Source organism: Vombatus ursinus, unplaced genomic scaffold (assembly GCF_900497805.2).
Source record: "Vombatus ursinus unplaced genomic scaffold, bare-nosed wombat genome assembly UNPS02014959.1, whole genome shotgun sequence".
NCBI classification, from domain to species: Eukaryota; Metazoa; Chordata; class Mammalia; order Diprotodontia; family Vombatidae; genus Vombatus; species Vombatus ursinus.
Window position 1 is genome coordinate 13,028,451 of NW_020954737.1, and position 21,571 is coordinate 13,050,021.

General features: G+C 34.0%; 1 protein-coding gene across 1 annotated transcript in view; it reads right to left on the reverse strand.

Moving 5' to 3' along the window:
- Positions 1 to 21,571, reverse strand: part of STAG1 (stromal antigen 1) — a 355,079-nt gene that overhangs the window by 230,397 nt on the left and 103,111 nt on the right. The window contains exon 2 of the mRNA XM_027845191.1: positions 5,052 to 5,171. Within this exon, the coding sequence (XP_027700992.1) occupies positions 5,052 to 5,080 (29 nt within the window). The 5' untranslated portion in view covers positions 5,081 to 5,171. The remainder of the gene's footprint in view (positions 1 to 5,051; positions 5,172 to 21,571) is intronic.

Below are 21,571 nucleotides of genomic sequence, written 5' to 3' on the forward strand. Positions count from 1 at the left end.
GTGAACAGGGATGATGTGGTTGGACTTACACTTCAAGAAAATCACTTTAGTGGATGAATGATGAATTGGAGTGGGAAGAAGGCAGACAGACCTACCAGGTTATTGCAATAGTCCAGGTATGAGGGGATGAGGGCATGCACTAGAATGGTGGCAGTGTCAGAGTAGAGAAGGGGGAGTATTGGAGGGATGTAGCAAAGGTGAAATTGACAGGCCTTGGCAACAGCTGGGATATAGGGGGTGAGAGAGAGTGAGGAACACAAGATGACTCCTAGGTTGGAAGCCGAGGGGAAAAAGAGAATGGTGTTACCCTCCACAGTAATGAAGTATGGAATGAAGAAGGGTTTAGGGGGAAAGTTCTGAACACTTTGAGTTTAAAATGTCTATGGGATTTTCAGTTTGAGATGTCTAAAAGGCAGCTGGAGATGAGAGCCTGGAGGTTGGTAGAAATGCTGGGGCAAGATAATAAAGATGTTTATTAAATCCATGGGAGCTGATAAGATCACCAAGCAGAACTGTGAAGAGTGACCAGGACAGAGCCCTTGGGGCATGACAGAAGATCTGACCTGTTAAGGATCCAACAGATGAGGCTAAGAAGGAGTGGTCTGAAGGGTAGCAGGAGAACTCTAAGATAGTAGCCCAAAAATCTAAAAAGAAAAGAGTATCAAGAAGAGAATAATTAACACTTAGCTTCTTACTGAGCTTCAAATGCTGCAGAGAGGTCAAGAAGAATGAGGACTGAGAAAAGGCACTGGATTCGGCAATTACAAGATTACTGATAATTTAGTTGAGAGAGTTTCAGTGGAATGATGAGGTCAGAAACTGGGTTGGGGGGGAGGGTAGATAGAAAGTAGAGGAACCTATACTAAACAGTCTTCAAGGAAGTTAGCCACAAGGGGCAGAAGAGATATAGGATGAGAGCTCTTGGTGAAGGAAGAAGAAAATGAGAAAATTTTTGAGGATGGGAGAGACATTGTAATATTTATAGGCAGTAGCGAAGGAGCTGGTAGACAGGAAGAGACTGAAGATAAGTGATAGTTGGAATGCCAATTTAGGAGGAATGAGAGAAAAAACCTCAGTTTTGATTATCTATAAGTATTCCCTACCTCTAAACTCTACCCTGCTAAAAGACCTATACTGTTTGAAGGACAATCTCCTTGCCTTCCCATTAACACAAAATGATTCCCCATCTTTGCTCTTATACTGTGAATATCTTTTTTCTTCTACTTTAAATCTTGCCATATAAACATAACAATCCCTGAGGCCTGCTCAGACTCTTCCAGCTCACAGTGGTTTGATAGCACTTACTGACTTTAACACTTCATTTGGCACCACATTACAAACCAACTTGGACTTTGATATATAATGTATGTATGTATGTATGTATGTATGTGTGTGTGTGTGTGTGTGTGTGTGTGTGTGTTTTCTCTCAACTGTACTGTAAGCATATGAAGAATGAAGTCTGTTTTATATTTCAGATGTGCTTCCTGTAATGTCTGCTGCAGAACTGACTAAATTCAACAAAAATTTATTAGGTTCATATTTTGTGCAAGGATTATGTTAAGGGGCAGCTAGGTGGCGCAGTGGATAGAGAACTGGCCCTGAAGTCAGGAGGACCTGAGTTCAAATCTGGCTCAGACCAAACACTTGACACTTACTAGCTGTGTGACCCTGGGCAAGTCACTTAACCCCAACTGCCTAAAAAAGAAAAAAAAATGTAAAAAAAAAAAAAGAGATTATGTTAGGTCAATGGTCAAACATATTAGTACAGATAAATAAAAAATTAATTATTGTAAAGATTTAAGGAGGGCATTGACATGAAAAGATATTACAGAATTATAAAATCAGCAAGGAATCAAAAATAAAAGCAGAAGGACCAACCAAACGATCTACCTACCTTGAAATGAAGTTACAATGAAAATATCTTAAACAGGCATCCAGTTTAAAATTTCCATTTTAAAAAGTTATTAGTTATAGCCTACATATGCTGGGGCGTTTCATAACAAATACCAAAAGGAAGCATAATGTGCAAATGCAGGAAGAAAGGTAGTGAGTGGTTGCACAAAACCAGGGTGAAGCATGTGTTTAAATAATCATAAAATAAATGTAGGTAATTATATCGCATTCTGAACTCTTTTTTTTCCTGTACCCAAACCTCCACAAATTTTTACATGCCCAAGAAATAGTACATGTCTACTGTAAAAATATCTTGTCATCTCTTTTCAAACTGAATTTTGAAATCTCTTTTCTATAGGTAGTAGAGCCTAATCATATCTAGGGTACAGGTCAACCTTAATTCTTTTTAAAATGGAAATATATGCATGTTTTATCAGAAACTCAATATGTTGAATGAACCACATCATATTAATGTGCTTAGTAACCATAAACAATAAGCGGCAAAGTTTACCCCTGGGCTACCACTTCACCAGCTGCTACTGAGAGATTATTACCACTACCCTTGATACTGTTCATTAACAGATCTCCACTGGCTATTAAACCCAAAGTGGGAAAAGTCTCAGTTGCTGGCCCCACTATCTTTGATGGTATAGCAAAGAGTTTATTATTAAAATCATTGTACACCTTTTCAATTTTTCTTCTGAGTTGTTGTTCTCATTCCACTTTCATTTTCTAAATGGCCTTGGTGTAACTTTGTTTAGTTGAGTCTTTTGCCAAGCATTCATTCTTTAAATTGTTTTTATCCTACATTGCTTCTGCTTTATGAGGTGATAATGCTGATAATCTTCTACTACTTGTAATTCAGTCTCTGCAACATACTATACCAAATGTAAAATGTGTCATACTACTAATAGAGTATAAACTTCTTGAGGGCAGAAACCCTGCCCATAGGCAGGCTCTTAATATTTAATGAGTTCAATATTTTGTATACTGTAAAATAACATTTTTCTGAAACTGATTCAAATATTAATAAATCCTTAATATTTTAATCATGATTTTATTTTATTTTTATTTAATTACTTAAATTTATTTTTATATTTACATTTATATTTAATTATTTAAATTTTTTAAATTTAATTGTATAATTATTTAATCACATCTAAGGTAACCTAAGTTTAACAAATTAAATGTTCTTTAACTATGTTTGCTATTTCGTCCAATCACATAAAAAGCTACCCTTAAGCTTTGGGCAGATGACGGAAAATGGCTATATGTTCAACAACTCTATGAATAACTGCTTCATTTAGGCATCCATCCTCATCAAATCTGTCCTTAGGAAAGCATTTTGTTTTAAAGAGAAAACAACTGCAGGACTCGAAACAGTTATTTGTATTTTTCAGCTGAAATAGGGAAGAGAAAATTCAAGATATAAAATTTAGATACAGAGAGAAAATTTAACATGTATTATTATGCAAAGTTCTGTTAGGCTAACAATTCTAATAATAAATATAGCAGACATTTACATGGTACATTAAGGTTTCTAAAGCACCTTACATGTACTGTTTTATTTGAGCCTTAAAACAAATCTGTAAGGTAGGTACTACAGGTACTATTCCTGTTTAACAGACCAAAAAACCGATTCTCAAAGAGATTAAGTGACTTATCTATGGCACATACTTATCAAATGTCAGAGGCAGCATCATTTGGTGAATGGCTGAACAAGTTATGATTGTGATAGAATACAACTGTATTATAAGAAATGATGAACAAGATAATTTCAGAAGAACCTGGGAAGACTTATATGAAGTGAGAAGAACCAGGAGATCATTCTACACAGTAACAGCAATATCTTAAGGATGATCAACTGTGAAAGATTAGCTATTTTGATCAAATCAATGATCTAAGACAACTCCAAAGAACCCATGATAAAAAATGCTACCCACCTCCAGAGACAGAAGTGATGAACTTTGAATGTGGACTAAAGCAAAAATTTTTTTTTAAATTTTTTTATCTTTATTGCTTTGTGCTTTCTTTTGCAACAAGGCTAATATGAAAATGTTTTGCATGACCTTACATGTATAACTGAAATCAAACTGTTTGCCTTCTCAAGGAGTGACAGGAGAGAATTTGGAACTCAAAAATTTTTAAAAGATTGTTATAATTTTTTACATGTAATTGGAAAATATTTAATGAAATAAATAAAAATAATTTTTTTTTAAGTTTTAGAGGCAGGATTTAAGTGTTAGAGGTAGTTTTTCATTACTAAGAAGCCTAGAACTATATCGTTTATTTCACAGTCAACTTTATTCGATAAAAATATCCTCTCAAAAAGTAGGTAATATCTTTAATTTAACAAGATTTCCTTTAACAGTTATTTCATTGAAGGTAAGAAAACAGAACGATGCCTAAAGGGCAACCAAACTGTGCATACTCTTTGATCCAGCAATAGTACTACTAGGTCTATATCTCAAAGACAGCATAAAAAAGGGAAAAGACTTACAATTACAAAAAATACTTACAGCAGCTCTTTTTGTGGTGGCAAAAAATTAGAAATTGAGAGGATACTAATCAACTGTGGAATGGCAGAACAAACTGTGGCATATCAATGTAATGGAATACTATTGTGCTGTAAGAAATGAAGAGCAGGCAGATTTCAGAAAAACCTGGAAAGACTTTTATGAATTGATACAAAGTGAAATGAGCAGAAACAGGAGAACATTGTACACAGTTTCAACAGCAATATTGTGTGATGATCAATTATGACTTAGTTCTTCTCAGCAAATTCTCAGCAATACAATGATCCGAGACAATTACAAAGGACTCATGATAGAAAACGTTATCTACATCCACAGAAAGAACTGATTGACTCTGAAGGTTGATCAAAGCATGCTATTTTCAATTTCTTAATTTTTTTTTTCCTGGTTTTTCCCTTCTGGTATATTTCTTCTTTTATGATTACGACTAATATGGAAATGCTTTATATGATTGCACATATATAACCTATATCAAACTGCTTGCCATTTTAAGAAGAAGGGAGGGGATGGAGGAAGAAAAATTTGGAACTCAAAATTTTATAAAAATAAATGCTAAAAATTGCTTTACATATAATTTGAAAAAATACTATTAGAAAAAGAAAGTAAGAAAACTACAATACTCACTGTAACACTGGCAACTCTGATGTAATCATTGTTGCAGCAGTTTTTTAATGGGATAAGAGTTCTGAGAGAGGTGCAGCTTCTTCAAAGATTTTTTTTATGAAATTAACCTCAAAGGTAAATCTGTTAAAATAAAAAAAAAAGACAAAGGAACAACATATTACAACAAAAACCATTAAGGCAATGAAATATTTCTGGTAAGATTCCAAATCTTATTAGTACAAAGTAAAAAGTTCAAATGTCAGCTTGGGTTCCTTCCCAGTATCATTCAAGCCAACAAAATTTCTTCCATTTTTTCTTTTTAAAGGCAATTGGGGTTAAGTGACTTGCCCAGGGTCACAGCACTAGTAAGTGTCCATTGTTTGGTCTGAGCCTGAATTTGAACTCAGGTCCTCCTGACTTCAGGGCCTATGCTCTATCCACTGAGCCACCTAGCTGCCCCAATTTCCTACATTTTAAAAAGGCCTGTTGTCACATTATTTTATAACTGGCATATCAGAATTCTCAGACTCAAATTATCTTCTTTTCATTAGTCACAAAATGTGAACATCAATGTATTTTTGAACACCATAAAATTTAATGACCTCATTTATATAATCTTGTCAATGTTAAGTAACACACCTGTCCCAAATGACTCACCTATCCAGCTACATATCAGATATTGGGAGACATATGATGGTTGACCCTCTTAGCCACGTGGTGGCTTATATAGCCCTCCTCTGTATTCTCATTTAGTCTTCTGCTATTCCAGATATGATTTCCCAAAGTTAAGTCAACAATCCAAGGCATCACAATAGTCAAAATATATCTTCCAAAGTAAAACATACTCTGAACATTTCTTGATGGCTTAGACTTTAATATTAGTCATTTCCCACCCATTCCCAAAATGAACTCAACCCCTCTTCGTGACAAAGAAAAAAAATTAAGTAAAACAAACACAGAAACCTTATCTGACAGTGCACACAATATTCCAACCATCCCCATACGTCTATGAGGGAAGAGGCATGCTTCCTCATCTCTTCTTGAGGATTTTTCACCCTTTCTAAGGAGTTCAACCATACAGTAATATATATTCTTATACCATAGCTTTTTTCAACCATTTCCCAAATGGCACAACTTTGTTTCTAGTAACCACAAAAAGTGCTACTATGATTATTTTGATTTTACACCTTTGATTTTGTCTTTCATTTGCCTGATTCATATGTGTGTATGTATATGGGTGTGTGTACACACACACACACACACACACACATATACATCCATACACACAAATATATACATATATATGAGATTGTTGGGTCAATGGTTACAATAATTTAGTCATTTTTTGTTTCATAATTCCAAATCAAAGTGTAGAACAGTCACAGGACTTCATATAAAGCAATCCAACCAACATAGTTCATTAATTATAGCATAAGCTAAGAGACAAGTATCAAAATGATAAAAAGATGTGTTGGAAACTATACTGTTGTTCAATTGTTTTAGTCATGTCCAAACTCTTCATGACGCTATTTGGGATTTTCTTGGCCAAGATGCTGGAATGGTTTGCCATTTCCTTCTCCAGCTCATCTGACAGATAAGGAAACTGAGGCAAAAGAAGTTAAGCAACTTGCCCAGCGTCCCACAGACACAGTAAGTGTCTGAGGCCAGATTGAACTCACAAAGATAAGTCTTCCTGGCTCCAGACCAGGTACTCAATCCACTGTGCTACCTAGTTGCCCAGAAACTGCACCAGAGACCAAGAATAAGAACCTGTTCTGAAAACAATTAACATATCACAAGCTATTCTTCCTCTGGCTGACCCTACTGCAGGCACTTTCCAAAGCTGGATCCTTCAGTCCTCTTTTCTTATGTTTCTATCACTCTTCATATTTCCAAACCTTTAACTTTTAAGATTTCAACTATTAACTAGCTCAAATATATCACTGGGACTCCAAATTCACATTTCCAACAGCCTACTACACTATTGCACCAGACTACCCTTGGTCAACACCCTTATTTCATCACACATATAACTGAATTCACATATATCTTTTCACAAAAATCTATTCTTCCTCCTTCCAGATGTCCTTATTTGTGCCCATCATTTCCCCATTTATTCAAGATAAAAATCTCTGTCACCTTTTAGTCTAACCCCACCACCTCCACCTCACCCCCAAGAACTACATTTAACCAATTGCTACATCAGCTCATTTCTAATTCCACTGTCAACAATGAAGACCAGTTGGCAATAACTTCTTACTTATGCTTTTCCAATAATATATTATCCAGTTTCCCTGGCTCAAATCTCTTCCCTCTGCAATTTATCCTTTCAGCCACTACCAGTTTATTTTTCCATATACACAAATCTAATAATGCCCCTCTAAAATACAAATATCCTCAATAAATCCTTAATGAATGAACTCAAAATCCTTAGTATTCAAGACCCCATGCGATTTGACACCAGTCTTAGCCCTTTTTCAAGCCACTCCCCTGAATACTTTATGATACAGGGATATTAGCCCTTGTTATTTCATCACAGAAATCAAGCCATCTCCTCACTCTAGGCATTGTCACTGGACATCCCCCAAGGCTGGAATTCTCTCTATTCATCTCCACCTCTTGGCTTCCCTAGCTTCTGTCAAATTTCAGCTAAATTCTGACCTATAATAAGACTTTCCTACTCTCATAAATGATAATGATCTCTCTAAAATTATCTCCAATTTATCCTGTATATATCTTGATTGTACATAGCTGCCTCTCCCATTAGATTTTATGCTTTTTGAAAGGACTGTTTTTGTCCTTTTTTTGGTAGCCTCTAGTACTTAACACAGTTATCTGGCACACAGGAGGTATCCAATAAATGCTTACCATTTTGACTCGACTCACCCTCATATGGAAAGGCAATATGATGCAATGGAAAGCAGAGGACTTAGAGACCAAAGTCTTGAATTTAATTTCTGGTTGTTAGTCATTACTTACAAAACTTTCAGTTTCCTTCTCTGTAAACAGAGGGATTTGGACTAGATGGCCTTAGGGATGGTTCCTTCCAACCCCAGATCTAGGACTAAGATTTTTGAAAAATACTACTCCCATGCTTCAAAAACACTCAAAAAGCCTCTCCTCTCTTCTCAAATAGGAATAAACCTCTTCCCCGCCTTCCCCCCCAGAACTCTCAAAATACATTATCTCTTTCTTACGGTACTTATTTTATATTACAAGACATTTTTAAGTTTCTTAATGGCAAAGACTTGATAATATCTATTCCTATATCATTCTCAACAGCCAGCACAGAACTTTGGAATATTAGGTGTTAAGTATGTCTTGAAAAAAACGAATAGATCAGGCAAAACTTTTCTGGCACAACATCCAGGTCTTGCCTACTGAATAACTTCAAACTCCTAAACTTAGTCTTTAAAGCCCTTTATAATCTGGTAACATATTAACACTCCTCCATACTATAGTAAAATTGGTTTATACAATGTTACCATTACACACATACAGTTCCCTGCACCAAATATTTTCATCATTGTTCCCAACCTCTAAATCACAAGTGGTTCCCTATTACTCCCTACCCTGCAACTTAATTACTACCTATCTCTAAAGCCAAGATTAAATGCTATCACCTTTATGAATCTTTCCCCAATCCCTACAATCAGCACTGACTTTTCCTTCCTTAAACCTTACCTAACATTGGCTACACCTGTATACTATTTTTCTAGTTCTGCTTTCTTTGCTTTGTATTATTTAATTGTTTTTTCACATCTCTTTATATTCCTAATCTCGATCATTTTAATGGCATAAAATAATTCCATTATATTGTAACAATGTATTAAGCCATGGCCCAACTGCTGGACAAAGAAATGTTTTAAAATTCACCATCATTACAAGGCAGCTTGGAATGTTTTTTTTTCTTTTTTAAAAAAGAGATGACTTTTTATTACTCTTTAATTGAATCTCCATTTATCATATATCTCCAATTATTATATATTATTACATACTATATATTACATAATATATAGTATAATATATATTATTACTCTTTAATTAAATCTCCATTTATTATATATCCCCAATATATCCCTCCTTTGTCAGGGAGATTTAATTAAAAAGAAGTACACTACAAAATATTGCCAATCACAAAAGGAAGTAGCAAGAAATCAAGAGGAAGGTCATAAACATGTTTCAAGCACCACCGACAAGGGTCCACTGCATGACAACTAGATGGCTTATTATGATCTGTTAGAGTGGAAGAAGTAGCTACCTCAATGAGATCAAAGATGTGTTCAAGTATCAAAACATATTCTCAAGAATGGAAAACAAAATCAAAGGGTTTGATCAGTCTTATATGTTGCCGGATTATATTTCAGAAATGTCACATTAATTTTGCAATTTAATCAACAAGTGTACTTGTACACCAAAGCTCCCCAAAACAGAGCCTTTTATTTTTATTAATTTTAGCCAATTGAATAGCATGAAGGAGTTATCTCAATTGTTCTAGTTAATATTCATTAGAAACGGAACAATTTTAAGATAATCATTTTTAATTTGTGTTTCCTCCTCTATAAACAGTCTATTCAGGTCCTTCTAACCATTCATTTCTATTTGGTATTACCTTTAAAAACTTGTATCCAATACCTTTTAGATTCTAGACAACACATTACATTTATGATACTTCTTTTTTCTTTCTGACATTTTTTATTTTTGTAAGTTTTTATGAACTTTATCCTTAAAAATTCTCAAAAAAATATTACTCAGACTACTTCTAAATCATTTATTGATAAAAATTTATCTTCCTTGAAAGCTGAGATAAATATATTTCTTCTAATTTTATCATCCAGTTAGAATTTTCTGTACCCTATTTATATACAGATCTAAACTTTTGCTTTCCAAATAGAGCTATAATTTTATAGATTAATCATTCTTTTAAAATACTTCTTAGATTCATGAAAAAATAAACATTTATCAAGAACTGGAAATAAAATAAAAAGATAATAAAGTCCTTGCCATTAAAGGAGCCTAGATATAGTCAAATGTGGTTACTTCCTTGTTCTATTTTCCTTTCATTAATTGCTATTCTTTTCCTAATTGCATTACATGGAATTTAAATCTTCGGTTAAATTTTAATTTCACTAATTTTTTAATGAAAGCAAATTTCAATTCAACTAAATTTTCATTCAGCCAGTGTGCATTTTTCTGTTTTGTAAATGTGAGGAATTAAAGCACTATAAATTTCCTTCAGAGAAATACTTTTTAATAGCATCCCATAGAATTTTAATTTATCATTTATTTAATAATCATTGCTAAATAAGTGATTTTTAAGTTTTGGAGTAAATCTTGCAAATTTCATTGCTTATTTTTCTCTTATTTTTTTACACTTCAGTCTAAAGCCCTATTAATTATTTGATCACAGAAAAAACCGAAGACAATCTACAAAGTCATCAATGATGGCAGTACTTATACCAGCAAAATCAGAATCTTTAAATTTATTTCTCAAAGAGGTCAGCTTTATCACATATCATACCAGAAATTTATATTTTCCTCAGTTTTGTTTTACATAGCATGATATCTATAGTTACATGTATATACTAAAAATCTCAATTCTTTTTGCATTGTTTATTTCAGATAGCATAACATTAGATCTACTTTTAAAAGCAACCCATAACCCATTTTCCACAGGGAAATTCAAACTGTTTACATTTAATGTTACAATAAGTTTTGAAATCAGCTTGATTTGCCATTCATGTTTTTGAAGGTTATTTGTTATTTATGTTGCTGAGAGTGAATATACATTTTCTCATTTTACTAAAACTATTAATATATATAAAGCTAACTAAAATTTAATTGAATGCAAAAAGTCTTTACTTATTAAGCAGATACTAGACACTGTACTAGACACTGGGATGACAAAAAGAAAAATAACACACCTGTTCTGGAGTTTATATCTTACTGGGAAAATGAATCATGTATATGCACAAATTTAAAATAAATACACACACACACTAACATATAGTACAGAATACATAAATATATACACACACATATACACATACACATATATTCTAACTTTTATGTGATTATATGTATATGCATACAGCACAGGGCCCAAGGTTCTATTACTGATAGGTACCAAGTTGAAATCCCAGTCTTCCCTCCCTTTCCCACTAACAGCTGATTAAAGGAAAATATCCAAATATAGTATAGGTATAAGTTTTACCAGCTTCCCAAACAAGTACGCAAGGTAACAATATGGTTATTGAGTATGGTCTTTTTTATTTCATACTATAGATCATGTCAAAATACAAAGGAACCCATAAAGAGATATAGAAAATATAGGGCACTTTAAAGATTTAAATGACTTCATAAATAAAGAAAATATAATAAAGCAGTGAAATAGCTCAAAAGAGACCCACTGAAGCAAACCAATGACAACCTCTTTAATATTCCAATGAAATTCTTCACTTCACAATACCTATCCAATTTGGACTTATCATCTATGATTTAGACATCTCTGGATAGTGATCATATTTTTTTAAAGGGAGAGGGAGGGAGAAGTCTGTGTTGAACCAGCAACATCCCTTAACACTGAACTACATGACCAAAAAATTCACTATTAACAAAAGATCTCTCCTCCCTCCCTCCATAGTATCTTTGCTCTGCAGTTATGGGAATCACCTGGGCAATCCTTTCTGTGAACCAATAGTGAACATGAAATAACTTTCAGTTTCTATAAAATCTGGTAACTAAACTCTCAATAAGCATCAAATTTAGATTTATCCAGAAACAATCAGTCAGGGTGGTAAATCTACTATCTCTGATTATAAGGCTAGTATCACACTGCCTAAGTAAATGAAATCTCCACTCATTCAATACAAGGTGTCTGGGTTTAGAAACACTGTCCATAAAACTCACTTCTAGAGGCAAGTGGGTCAAAGATCACTAACCAGTACCCCATTCTCTAATGTCTTTTACTAATTGTCTTCCCCCCCAAGTGGGGGGATTTACTTCTGACTAAATACTTCTAACGTACTGGTGGTTTTTTCCCTTTAATTTCCAAACCTAATGGTAAATTCATTATCTTAAGCAATACAATACTAATTTGTTTACACATCTGTTAAAAGGCTTGCAACTTTTGAATTAAGATATCAATGGTGACAAGCAAGTTTAAGCAATCACTATTTTATTAAATTTCGGTATTTTGTCTTGAGGTCATCGCTCAAATATCACTTGAATTTTTTTGTAATATTTAAATATTAATCTTTTTAATGATTTTTTTCTCCACTTCAAAAATACAGATGATTCCTCTCAAATTAAAAAAAAAATCATGCCATACCAAATCCAAAACTTAGTTTACAATATTTTGTTTCCTCCAATAATAGAATAAACCCATGGTGGATTAATTCCCTTCTATAAATAGACCTTGCACTATCACTGACAATTTCCATCAAGACATTTATGAAAGTGCTTGTTCCATAAAGCAATAGTCAAAAAAGTTTACAGATGATCAATTTTTATGTTGTTGTTTTTTTTTTTTCCCAATATGAAGCAATTGGGGTTGTGACTTGCCCAGTATCACAGAGCTAGTGTTATATGTCTGAGGCAGGATTTGAACTCAGGTCCTCCTGACTCCACGGCCAGTGCTCTGTCCACTGCTTCACCTAGCTGCCCCTTTATGTTTTTTAAACCTTTCTGCAGTATCTTTTACATTCCTAATCACTGCGACCACACCCTCAATTTACAAAAGGCATTGATTTATAAAAAGCTAATTGATCTTTGTAAATAAAGTCTATCACTTAAAGTATTTCTAAAAGGTAACAATTTCAGATCCTCAGTTATTAGCTCTAACAAACCTAACAAGATAAAGTCCAGGCCTTTATGAACTATAATGGAATAGGTTTGATTTTTTTTTCTTTAAGTTAACAATACAGATCTCTAAACAATTCACACCACTGTGCAGGTAAACAAATTAAAACATTAAAAGAACTGTTATTTTTTATTTTATGGATAAATATTTTCACAAATATTAGTTTGTAAAATAATTTTATAAATAGCTTTGATGCATTTGCAATAATCTGCAATATAATCCAACTCCTTACTGTGGAAAATCAATTGATTTCTCTGTGTACACCTCACATGAGGTTTAGTGATTGAACTAAGTATATTTACAAATTGTAGAGGTCTGTCAATTAAGTTTTATGTCCAAATTAAAAAATGCAAAGTTTTGAGAACAATATTTAAATTTTGTAATTACCCAAGACAGTTTTAGAGATCGTTTGGGGGAAAAAGAGGCCAGGTGGCAATTTATAAACTTTTAAAGTTTATCTGAATTTTGGACAATAAAATGTTCAAACCGTATGAAACATAAGATGTAAATATTGTGATTTGGTATTTACATGAAAGCTAGCCAAAAAGTACATTCTATATTTTTCTCCTCTACAAAACCGACTTCATACAAATGGAAAGTATCCTAAACATCAAGTTAATTTAAAGGAAGATAAGGAGAATATAATATGCAAATGAAAAATGCATTTTGAAAAACTAGCAAGATGACAAAAATATTATTATACGAAAAAACAGCTTCCAACTATTAAAAAATTCTGCAAGGTGTAGAATAAGAAAACTGAGATTTGACAGAAATAATATTGCATAGCACAAAAAAGAACTGATCTTGTGACTGAAAGATCTGGGTTTGAGTCCTCTCATCCCTTATGTTAATTTAATTACATAATTGTGAGTATATCATTTAGACTCTTCTGTCCTTCCCTTTGTCATCTGTCAACTGAGGGAAATTGTGAGAATTATTTTCCAGCTTTAATCTGAGAAACTGAAAGCAGTTCTTTTTACATTTCCTTACACAAAAATACTATTATTCTCTTTCTGTAGTATTTATGTCATGGAAAAAGATTCCCTACTAAAGTAACCCTTCATTGGCTTTCTCTACAGAAAAACTAAAAGGTAAAAATAGGAGACTTGATTAAAGTATTGAAAGAGAAGAGTGAGTCTGTGAGTGAGTGAGTGTGTGTGTGTGTGTGTACATACTTAAGTCCACCTTAAACTTTAAATAATGAAAACTGAATAGTGTCAAGAAATCTTTAAATTATTAGAATCAGATTTCTTTTTTCCCAGCAGACATTCTTTGGGGAAGCTTATTTTAATACTAGAATATGAAAGGTGACAACTCTGCAAGAAATAATCTTACAGAATTTACTGATAAATATCTGGAAAGAATCATGCTTTTTGATAATAATTCATATAGCATCTTATAAAAATACTAAAAGAGGAAAGACTAGACCCTAAACATCACTTAAAAAATTAAAATGATAATGCTATTGGAGAGAAAATCACATGAAATAAAATATTTACCTTGCTGAATTACCATGGAAGTTACAAGAAAGTACTATGAGAAATAAATAATAGACAAAGATTTACATATTCCCACAACAGGAGGGATATTCAATATCATAAAGGTTTTTTTAAATTGTATCAGTACTACAACTCACATTTGTGTATCATTTGAGTATGGAAAGAGCTTTTCTCACAACAACACTGTGAGGTAGAATGCTACTATATTGTAATACTTGTTCTAGAGATTAAGAAGCTGAGGCCCAGGAAGGTAAAAAAGACTTATCCACTGTTGCACAGCAAATGTCTGAGGAGGTATTCAAAACCAAATCTTCCATACACCAAATCTAACACTCTGCTATGCTACTATGAAAGATCTATAGAAAAGTAAAAACGTTGTTAGTAAAATAAATTCATTTTGTAAAAGTTATGTCTTCAAGATGAAAAAAGCAAAAAATTAGAAGAAATAAAAGACATTCAGAAAGGTAGAAATGTTAATAACTTGAGCTTTTATTTAAAAATAAAACTTACAGATAGTATAATAGAAGAATGGGATGGGTACTAGCACTAATTTGACATCAACTTGTACAAGTAACTTCCCTTCTAAAGGACTTAGTTTCCCCATTTGTAAAATGACCAAATACCAGTTATTCTCCTTACACATAGGGCTGTTATAATATCTTATAAGATAACAGTTATGAAAGCACTTAAGTATAAAGCACTATACTTACATATACTTACATACATTCAAAGTTGTATTTTCATGAACAGGGCAAAGTAGGATAAAGTTTACTAAAAAGGAGTTGGAAGACCTGGCTTCTAATCTAGTTCTGTCTGCTACTTATCAGTTATGTGACGCTAGACTAGATCATAAATGATCCATGAGTATTTATTCAGTACCAAACAATAAAGCACAATGCTCAGGTCTACTGAAGCTTTTCCACTCAGTAAAAATCCCCAGAGTTTGTGCACTGTTGGCACAGCCTTTAAAAACATTTCATACCATAAAGAAATATCAAAGTAAGGTGGGCAAAGTAAATTATGTCTTAAATTGATGTGGTCAATATGAATGGCAAACTGTTTTTCAATTACATTCTAGAAAGATGTAGGAGAAGCAATATTATTCATCAAATTCACTGCAAAGGGGGTTGGGCAAGCCTGAGACCCTGCCCAATGAAAGTTAGATTAGTTTCTTCTTAGAATGTAGAGAGACTGACCTCAAAATTTGATTGGCTCCAGGAACTGAAGCTTGGATATTAATAAAGGCTCCTTGTCAGCTAAGAGTACAAAGAGGACTGGTCAGTGACTGGTTTTCAAACTAGGTGGATGTCCTAAGGCATCCCTCCCCCCAAGTCATCATTCTGCCCAGCTGAATAGACCTTGTTTTCCATATGGAGTTGAGGGGCCAAGTCTAAGAGATCTAAGTGCTGAATCCTTATAAGGTTTGTTCAGCTGGGAATGTCCAGTTCCTTTTGTCAACTGTTGAATGACCTACACACATCTAATTCCATTCATTTTTGGCTGATCTAAAACTACAAGGAGACCAGCCCTGACTGTCAGGCCTGAGTCAGAGCAGATATACACCAATCTAATACTCATTTATGACATTGAGCAAATCACTTAAAATTCTCTGAGTCTTTGATTTTTCATCAAAAAACTAAATGATTTTAACATGATCATTTTAGTTCCTTCCAGTTCTGAAATTTTTAAGATTCTCATACAATATCCATATTTTGCAGGAGTTAACAGAGGCACAAAGAGTTTAAGTGATTTGCTAAGGATATATAAAACACTGCTGTCAGCAGCAGGACCAGGAACTTATGATAAACCATTAACTCATCTCTGCCTTTTTCAGCAGGCTTGTAGTGGACTATCAATATGAATTGAGACATATGGTGTCATACATGGCCAATGTGTTGGTCTGTTTCACTTAAATTTTTGTTATGAGGGAGGACATTATTGAAGGTGTTAAGAATCATACTCAAGTGACAGTATTTGTTTATTTGACACGAGTGAAAATTATGCATGTAGAATTCATCCTAAAAGGTCAACAAATTAGGCTAATGTAAAAATTCTGATTTTTTTTTTTGGCAAACTAAGTTATGAACAATGAGTAAATTAAATCCCAAGGATTGGCTTTTAAAAAGTAGGGTAATCTATATTCATCATTTAATTTATTAGCCAAGCATTGCTCTGAAAAACTATTTCCATTAAATCAGCCATCATCAAAGGATTAAAGGGACACCACATTTAGAAAAGATATATCTATTCCGTGGGTATCAGAAAAAAAATATGACAAAGGTTTTAAAAGCAATTCCAAAAGTGGATTTCCAAAAGAGTTTGATGGATAGTAATATTACTGGGTTGTGTATAACCCTGCCCCTTGCTCCACACCCGCACACCCAACCTGACTAGTTTAAATGGAAGATACATTTGAAAGTATATGTCTATTCCAACATCTGGATTAAGGTTTTAGTTATGCCTTGAATACATAACAGCAGTGTCTTTCTATAGATTGAAAGGCAATGAAAAAGGTTAGGCAACAAGAGAGCTAGTGACAATGACAAAAAAGGGAGAAAAGATGGCCACTGGAATAATTCTGAAGAACACAGAAGGGAGTTCAAAGGAAGATAAAGAAGATAGCTGTGAAACTAAATTTATTATGTACCTTTAAAAATGTATATAACATAGATTTATGATTTTTATACAATCATCTTTTCTGTTCTTAATATATGAAAATGTTCATGTTCATTTTGTGTCAAGTTCAGAATAACAATAAAAATATTTTAACATAAGTATTAAAGTTGTGAATCATGAAAATGGCAATAGAGTGGAAATGAATATGCTATAACATATTATCAATAATCAAATGTGTAGAATCAATTAACTATTATGGCTACCAAGACAAAGCAAAAACAGTCCCTACCACAAGGAACTTACATTCTAATGGAGAAGACAACATGTACACAAATAGGTGTGTATATATAAGATAGAGAGAGAGGGTTCTAGCAGCTGGAAGAGGGGGCAGGAAAAGCTTTTCCAGAAGGTGACATCTGAACTGAGTTCTGAAGGAAACCAGGGATTCCAAGAGGTAGAGGTGAGTAGGAAGAGCATTTTAGGCACCAGAGATAGACAGTGAAAAGGCACAGAGACAGACTATGCAGTGTTATCTGTGAGGAACAGCAAGGAGGCAAGTCTGGCTGGATTGTAGATGGTATGGAAGTGAGAAATTGTATTATTTCTATCTATAAGAAAACAGAAGGGCCACACTGTGAAGAGCTCTTAATGCCAGGAAGAGGGAATCACTGGAATCTACTGGAAAGGGATGGCAGAAAAAATGGTAACATGGTCAGACCTGTGCTTTATGAAAATCACTTAGGCAACTGAATAGAAAATGGAGTGGAGGAGTAAGAGACTAGAGGCAGGAAGATTAATTACATGATCTAGGAGAGAGGTAATGTGGGCCCGAACCAGAGTGGTGGCTATGTAAATGGTGAAAAAGACGCGAATGAGATGTAAAGAGAAAAATAATATATTTGGCAATGGACTGATGATGACAATAGCTGGCAGGCGTACAGTATTTCAAGGTTTGCAGAGTGCTTTTACAAGTATTATTTTACTTTATCTTCATAGCAATGCTGGGAGATATATTAAAAATGAAGTGTGGAGGATGACACTGAGGTTAAATCTTATGGGAATGGCCTTAATTTTTCCAACGAGGTAAGAGGCCAAGTCCTCAGCTTATGACAGGGGAGGGCTGCTGTGAAAGGCTTGAAGAAAGAATAGCAGATATGGTGACTAAGATAGGGAACCAATTCCCTTGACATTGAGGAGCCAGTTGATAATTAGATAACAAATTTGTAGCTTATCCTCCATCTCTGTTGGAGCAACACGTGGAAGTGAATGTGGCGGAAGGTGGGAATAATCCAAGGCTGGGATCTAGAAAGGTGTGATATGTCACAGGACAATGAAGTAAAGGATTTGAGTGAGGGTAAAGCGTACAAATGAAGTAGTTCATCTTTGGTTGCGACTAGAACAGGAGGAGAGTATAGCTAAAAGGAGATGATGACATGCAAAAGAACTGGAGATTATGGAAGGGACAAAGAATGAAGCAGTGTGAAAAATATATGACCAAAATAGGAAGTGGACTAGTCACTTAGTGAGCAAGGAATGAAAAATGAACAACTCATGTATTCCATCACCATCTAGAGAAAGAAGGGTCCTCAGCTTGTTGGGTCAATCTCCTGGGAGTAATTAAAGGACAATGACGAGTACTACACTGGATAAGAACAAATGAATAGTAGAAGGAATACACACACTGTTAAGATGATAGAGTAAACATCAAAATAGGTAAGCACATACTAAAACAAAAGAACTTTGAAAATTGGGCAAAATAAGCTTACAACAAAATAAAATAGTACTTTCTTTATGAAATGGGTAATCAAATTATGGTACCATTTACAGGAAATGATGGTATAGGAAGGAAAAATTTAGTGGATTTGAAAATATTTTACTCTAGTTTACCTTAAAAAAAGTTACTTGTTTTCTTCAAATTTGAATTAGGAGGGGAAAAAAGACAGATCATAGTTCTTAAATGATATAAACCACATTTATTATACATTTCATCAAATTGTTTCCGAAATTCTCTACCAGTATTTTTACTTTTTAGGAATTTATGTGTTACATAGGTTTACACCTCACTTTGTGAATTTGGCATTTCCTTATATACTAAACTTATTTCACATGAATTTATCAAGATTCAATAATACTAACTTATATTTACATAAGATTACATAAAGCCACTGACATACACGGTCGCATTTAGTCTTCACTTTAATTCCATGAGGTATAGATAAACAAAGTGGTATTATCCCTATTTTATGGATGAGGAACTACTTTGAAACATTAAAAATTATTTTACCCCTGATCAAATGGCTAACAAGCATCAGAGGTGTAACTCAGATCATCAATCAACCAACAAGCAATTATTAAGTACCTACTATGTGCCAGGCAGGAGGCAGCTAGGTGGCTCAGTAGATAAAACGCTGGCTTAGAGTTAGAAAGATCCAAGTTCAAATCTGGCCTCAGATACTGACTAGTTATGTGATCCTGAGCAAGTCATTTAATCTCTGTTTGCCTTAATCCACTGGAGAAGGAACTGACAAACCATTCAAGTGTCTTTGCAAGAAAACCCCATACACAGAGTCATGAAGAGTCAGATGTGACTCAACATGTGCCAGGCACTATGCAAGGGAAATTAAGGCAAAAAAAGAAACAATCTCTACTCTCAGATCTTACAATCAGGGGAAGTAACAGGTATAAAAACGAATTAACTGCTAAATACCTAACCTTTAAAAATAACAAATAAACGGGGCAGCTAGGTGGCGCAGTGGATAGAGCACTGGCCCTGAAGTCAAGAGTACCTGAGCTCAAATTCGGCCTCGGACCAACACTTGACACTTACTAACTGTGTGACCCTGGGCAAGTTACTTAACCTCAATTGCCTTTAAAAATAAAAAATAAAAAAAAATAACAAACAAATAATATCTTATTACCTCTGTTCAAAGCATTATTCTTTCTACGTTCTGGTTATCAAAGAATTTTATGATTATGTTTGTGTTCATCTGGTCCATATCTTTCAGGATTTTATAGCTGTATATGCTTGTAGTTTCTACTATGAATAATGTTATTTCCATGCTGGATAAATACCAACTACCAGTCATGAGACCTGGTTTATAATCTGTTTTTCTACTATACTGTTATGTGAACCGATGATGGACTCACATTTAGAACTCTAAGGGACCTTAGAGTCCAATGCTCTCATTTTGCAAATGAGGAAACTGAGGCACAGAGGGATAAAGTGATTTGCCAGTAACACATAGCTAAAAAGTATCTGATATGGGGTTTGAATCTTGGTCTTCCTGACTCCAAGTACAGTGCCAATCCTCCAAATAAAAATTTAAAGGAAGATCTACCTCAAGGTATTTCTCAGCAACAAAATTATGTTAGACTAGTAGAAAGCTGTCCCATTCTACGTGAACATTTTAGTTACTATGCTCAAAAGTTCCCAACCTGAGATCTGTGAACTTCTTTAAAAAACACTGACAAGTATATTTCAATATAATTGATTTCTTTTGCAATCCTACATGTTTTATTTTATGCATTTAAAAACATTATGCTGAAAAGTCTTTAGGTTTTAGACTGCCAAAAAGGGTCATGATACACAAAAGAGTACCCCTGTTCAATTACACCTCTGTTGCTATCTTAATAGCGGCAATTTTAGTTTTAAAAAAAATTTATTTTTCCTAATAATCCAAGTGTGACTATAATAGTTGTGTACAAGTGAAAGATACTATTTTCTTTTACTGCAACTATTTTAATTTTTATTGCATTTTATTTCCTGGAAATAAAAAAACAAATTTTGGAGGGCCACATGTTACATTATCATTAAAAAAAAGTCTTAAGCATGATAGCTAAGGATAACAGCTAAAGCAGAACTAAAAATGGGAGAACACAGGGAACTCATCTGGGCTGCATTGTGCATACTGCAGTAGTCCTGGGGGGTGGATCAGGAAAAATTACCCCAGACTATTTGAAGAAGAAAAAAGGTTGCTATCAGTTGTTAGTAAATTAAACTAGGCTACTCGGACTCCAATGTCATTAAATGCCCAACCCCAACCTGAGCTCATTATAATACTACCACTTATCTTTATTAGCTATTAAGAACTGATGCTGGCATCCCTGGGTCAATTTTGAATTAAGCATTTAAGACATGGCCACACAAATGAATCAGAAAAACTAGCTAAGATACCTGTATGAATAATACTCTAGAAAACTAAGGACATAGGCTACCTTCCCTTTCACTAATTTTAGGGTTCTTACCTGCCCTCCAATACTCAAGAGCCAAGTAATACCACTTCCTAGGAAATCGCTATCTAACTGACTCTCATCTGAAAAGATCTTTCTGACTTCAAGCCCACTCTTCCTTTTTCTGTAAGTGATAATTCTGTTGCGTGGTCTTATCAACTAAACATGCCAAGTCTACCCAGAGGTCCTTTAAATCTTCACTTAGAGTCTCAATAGTAAGAGCCCTCATTACTATTTACTCTCATTCCATCCTTGATCTCAACAGGCAGAACTCATTAATATAAACTAACAGTGATCATCCTTCTGCTGCAAATCCAGCATGACTGCAGTTACAT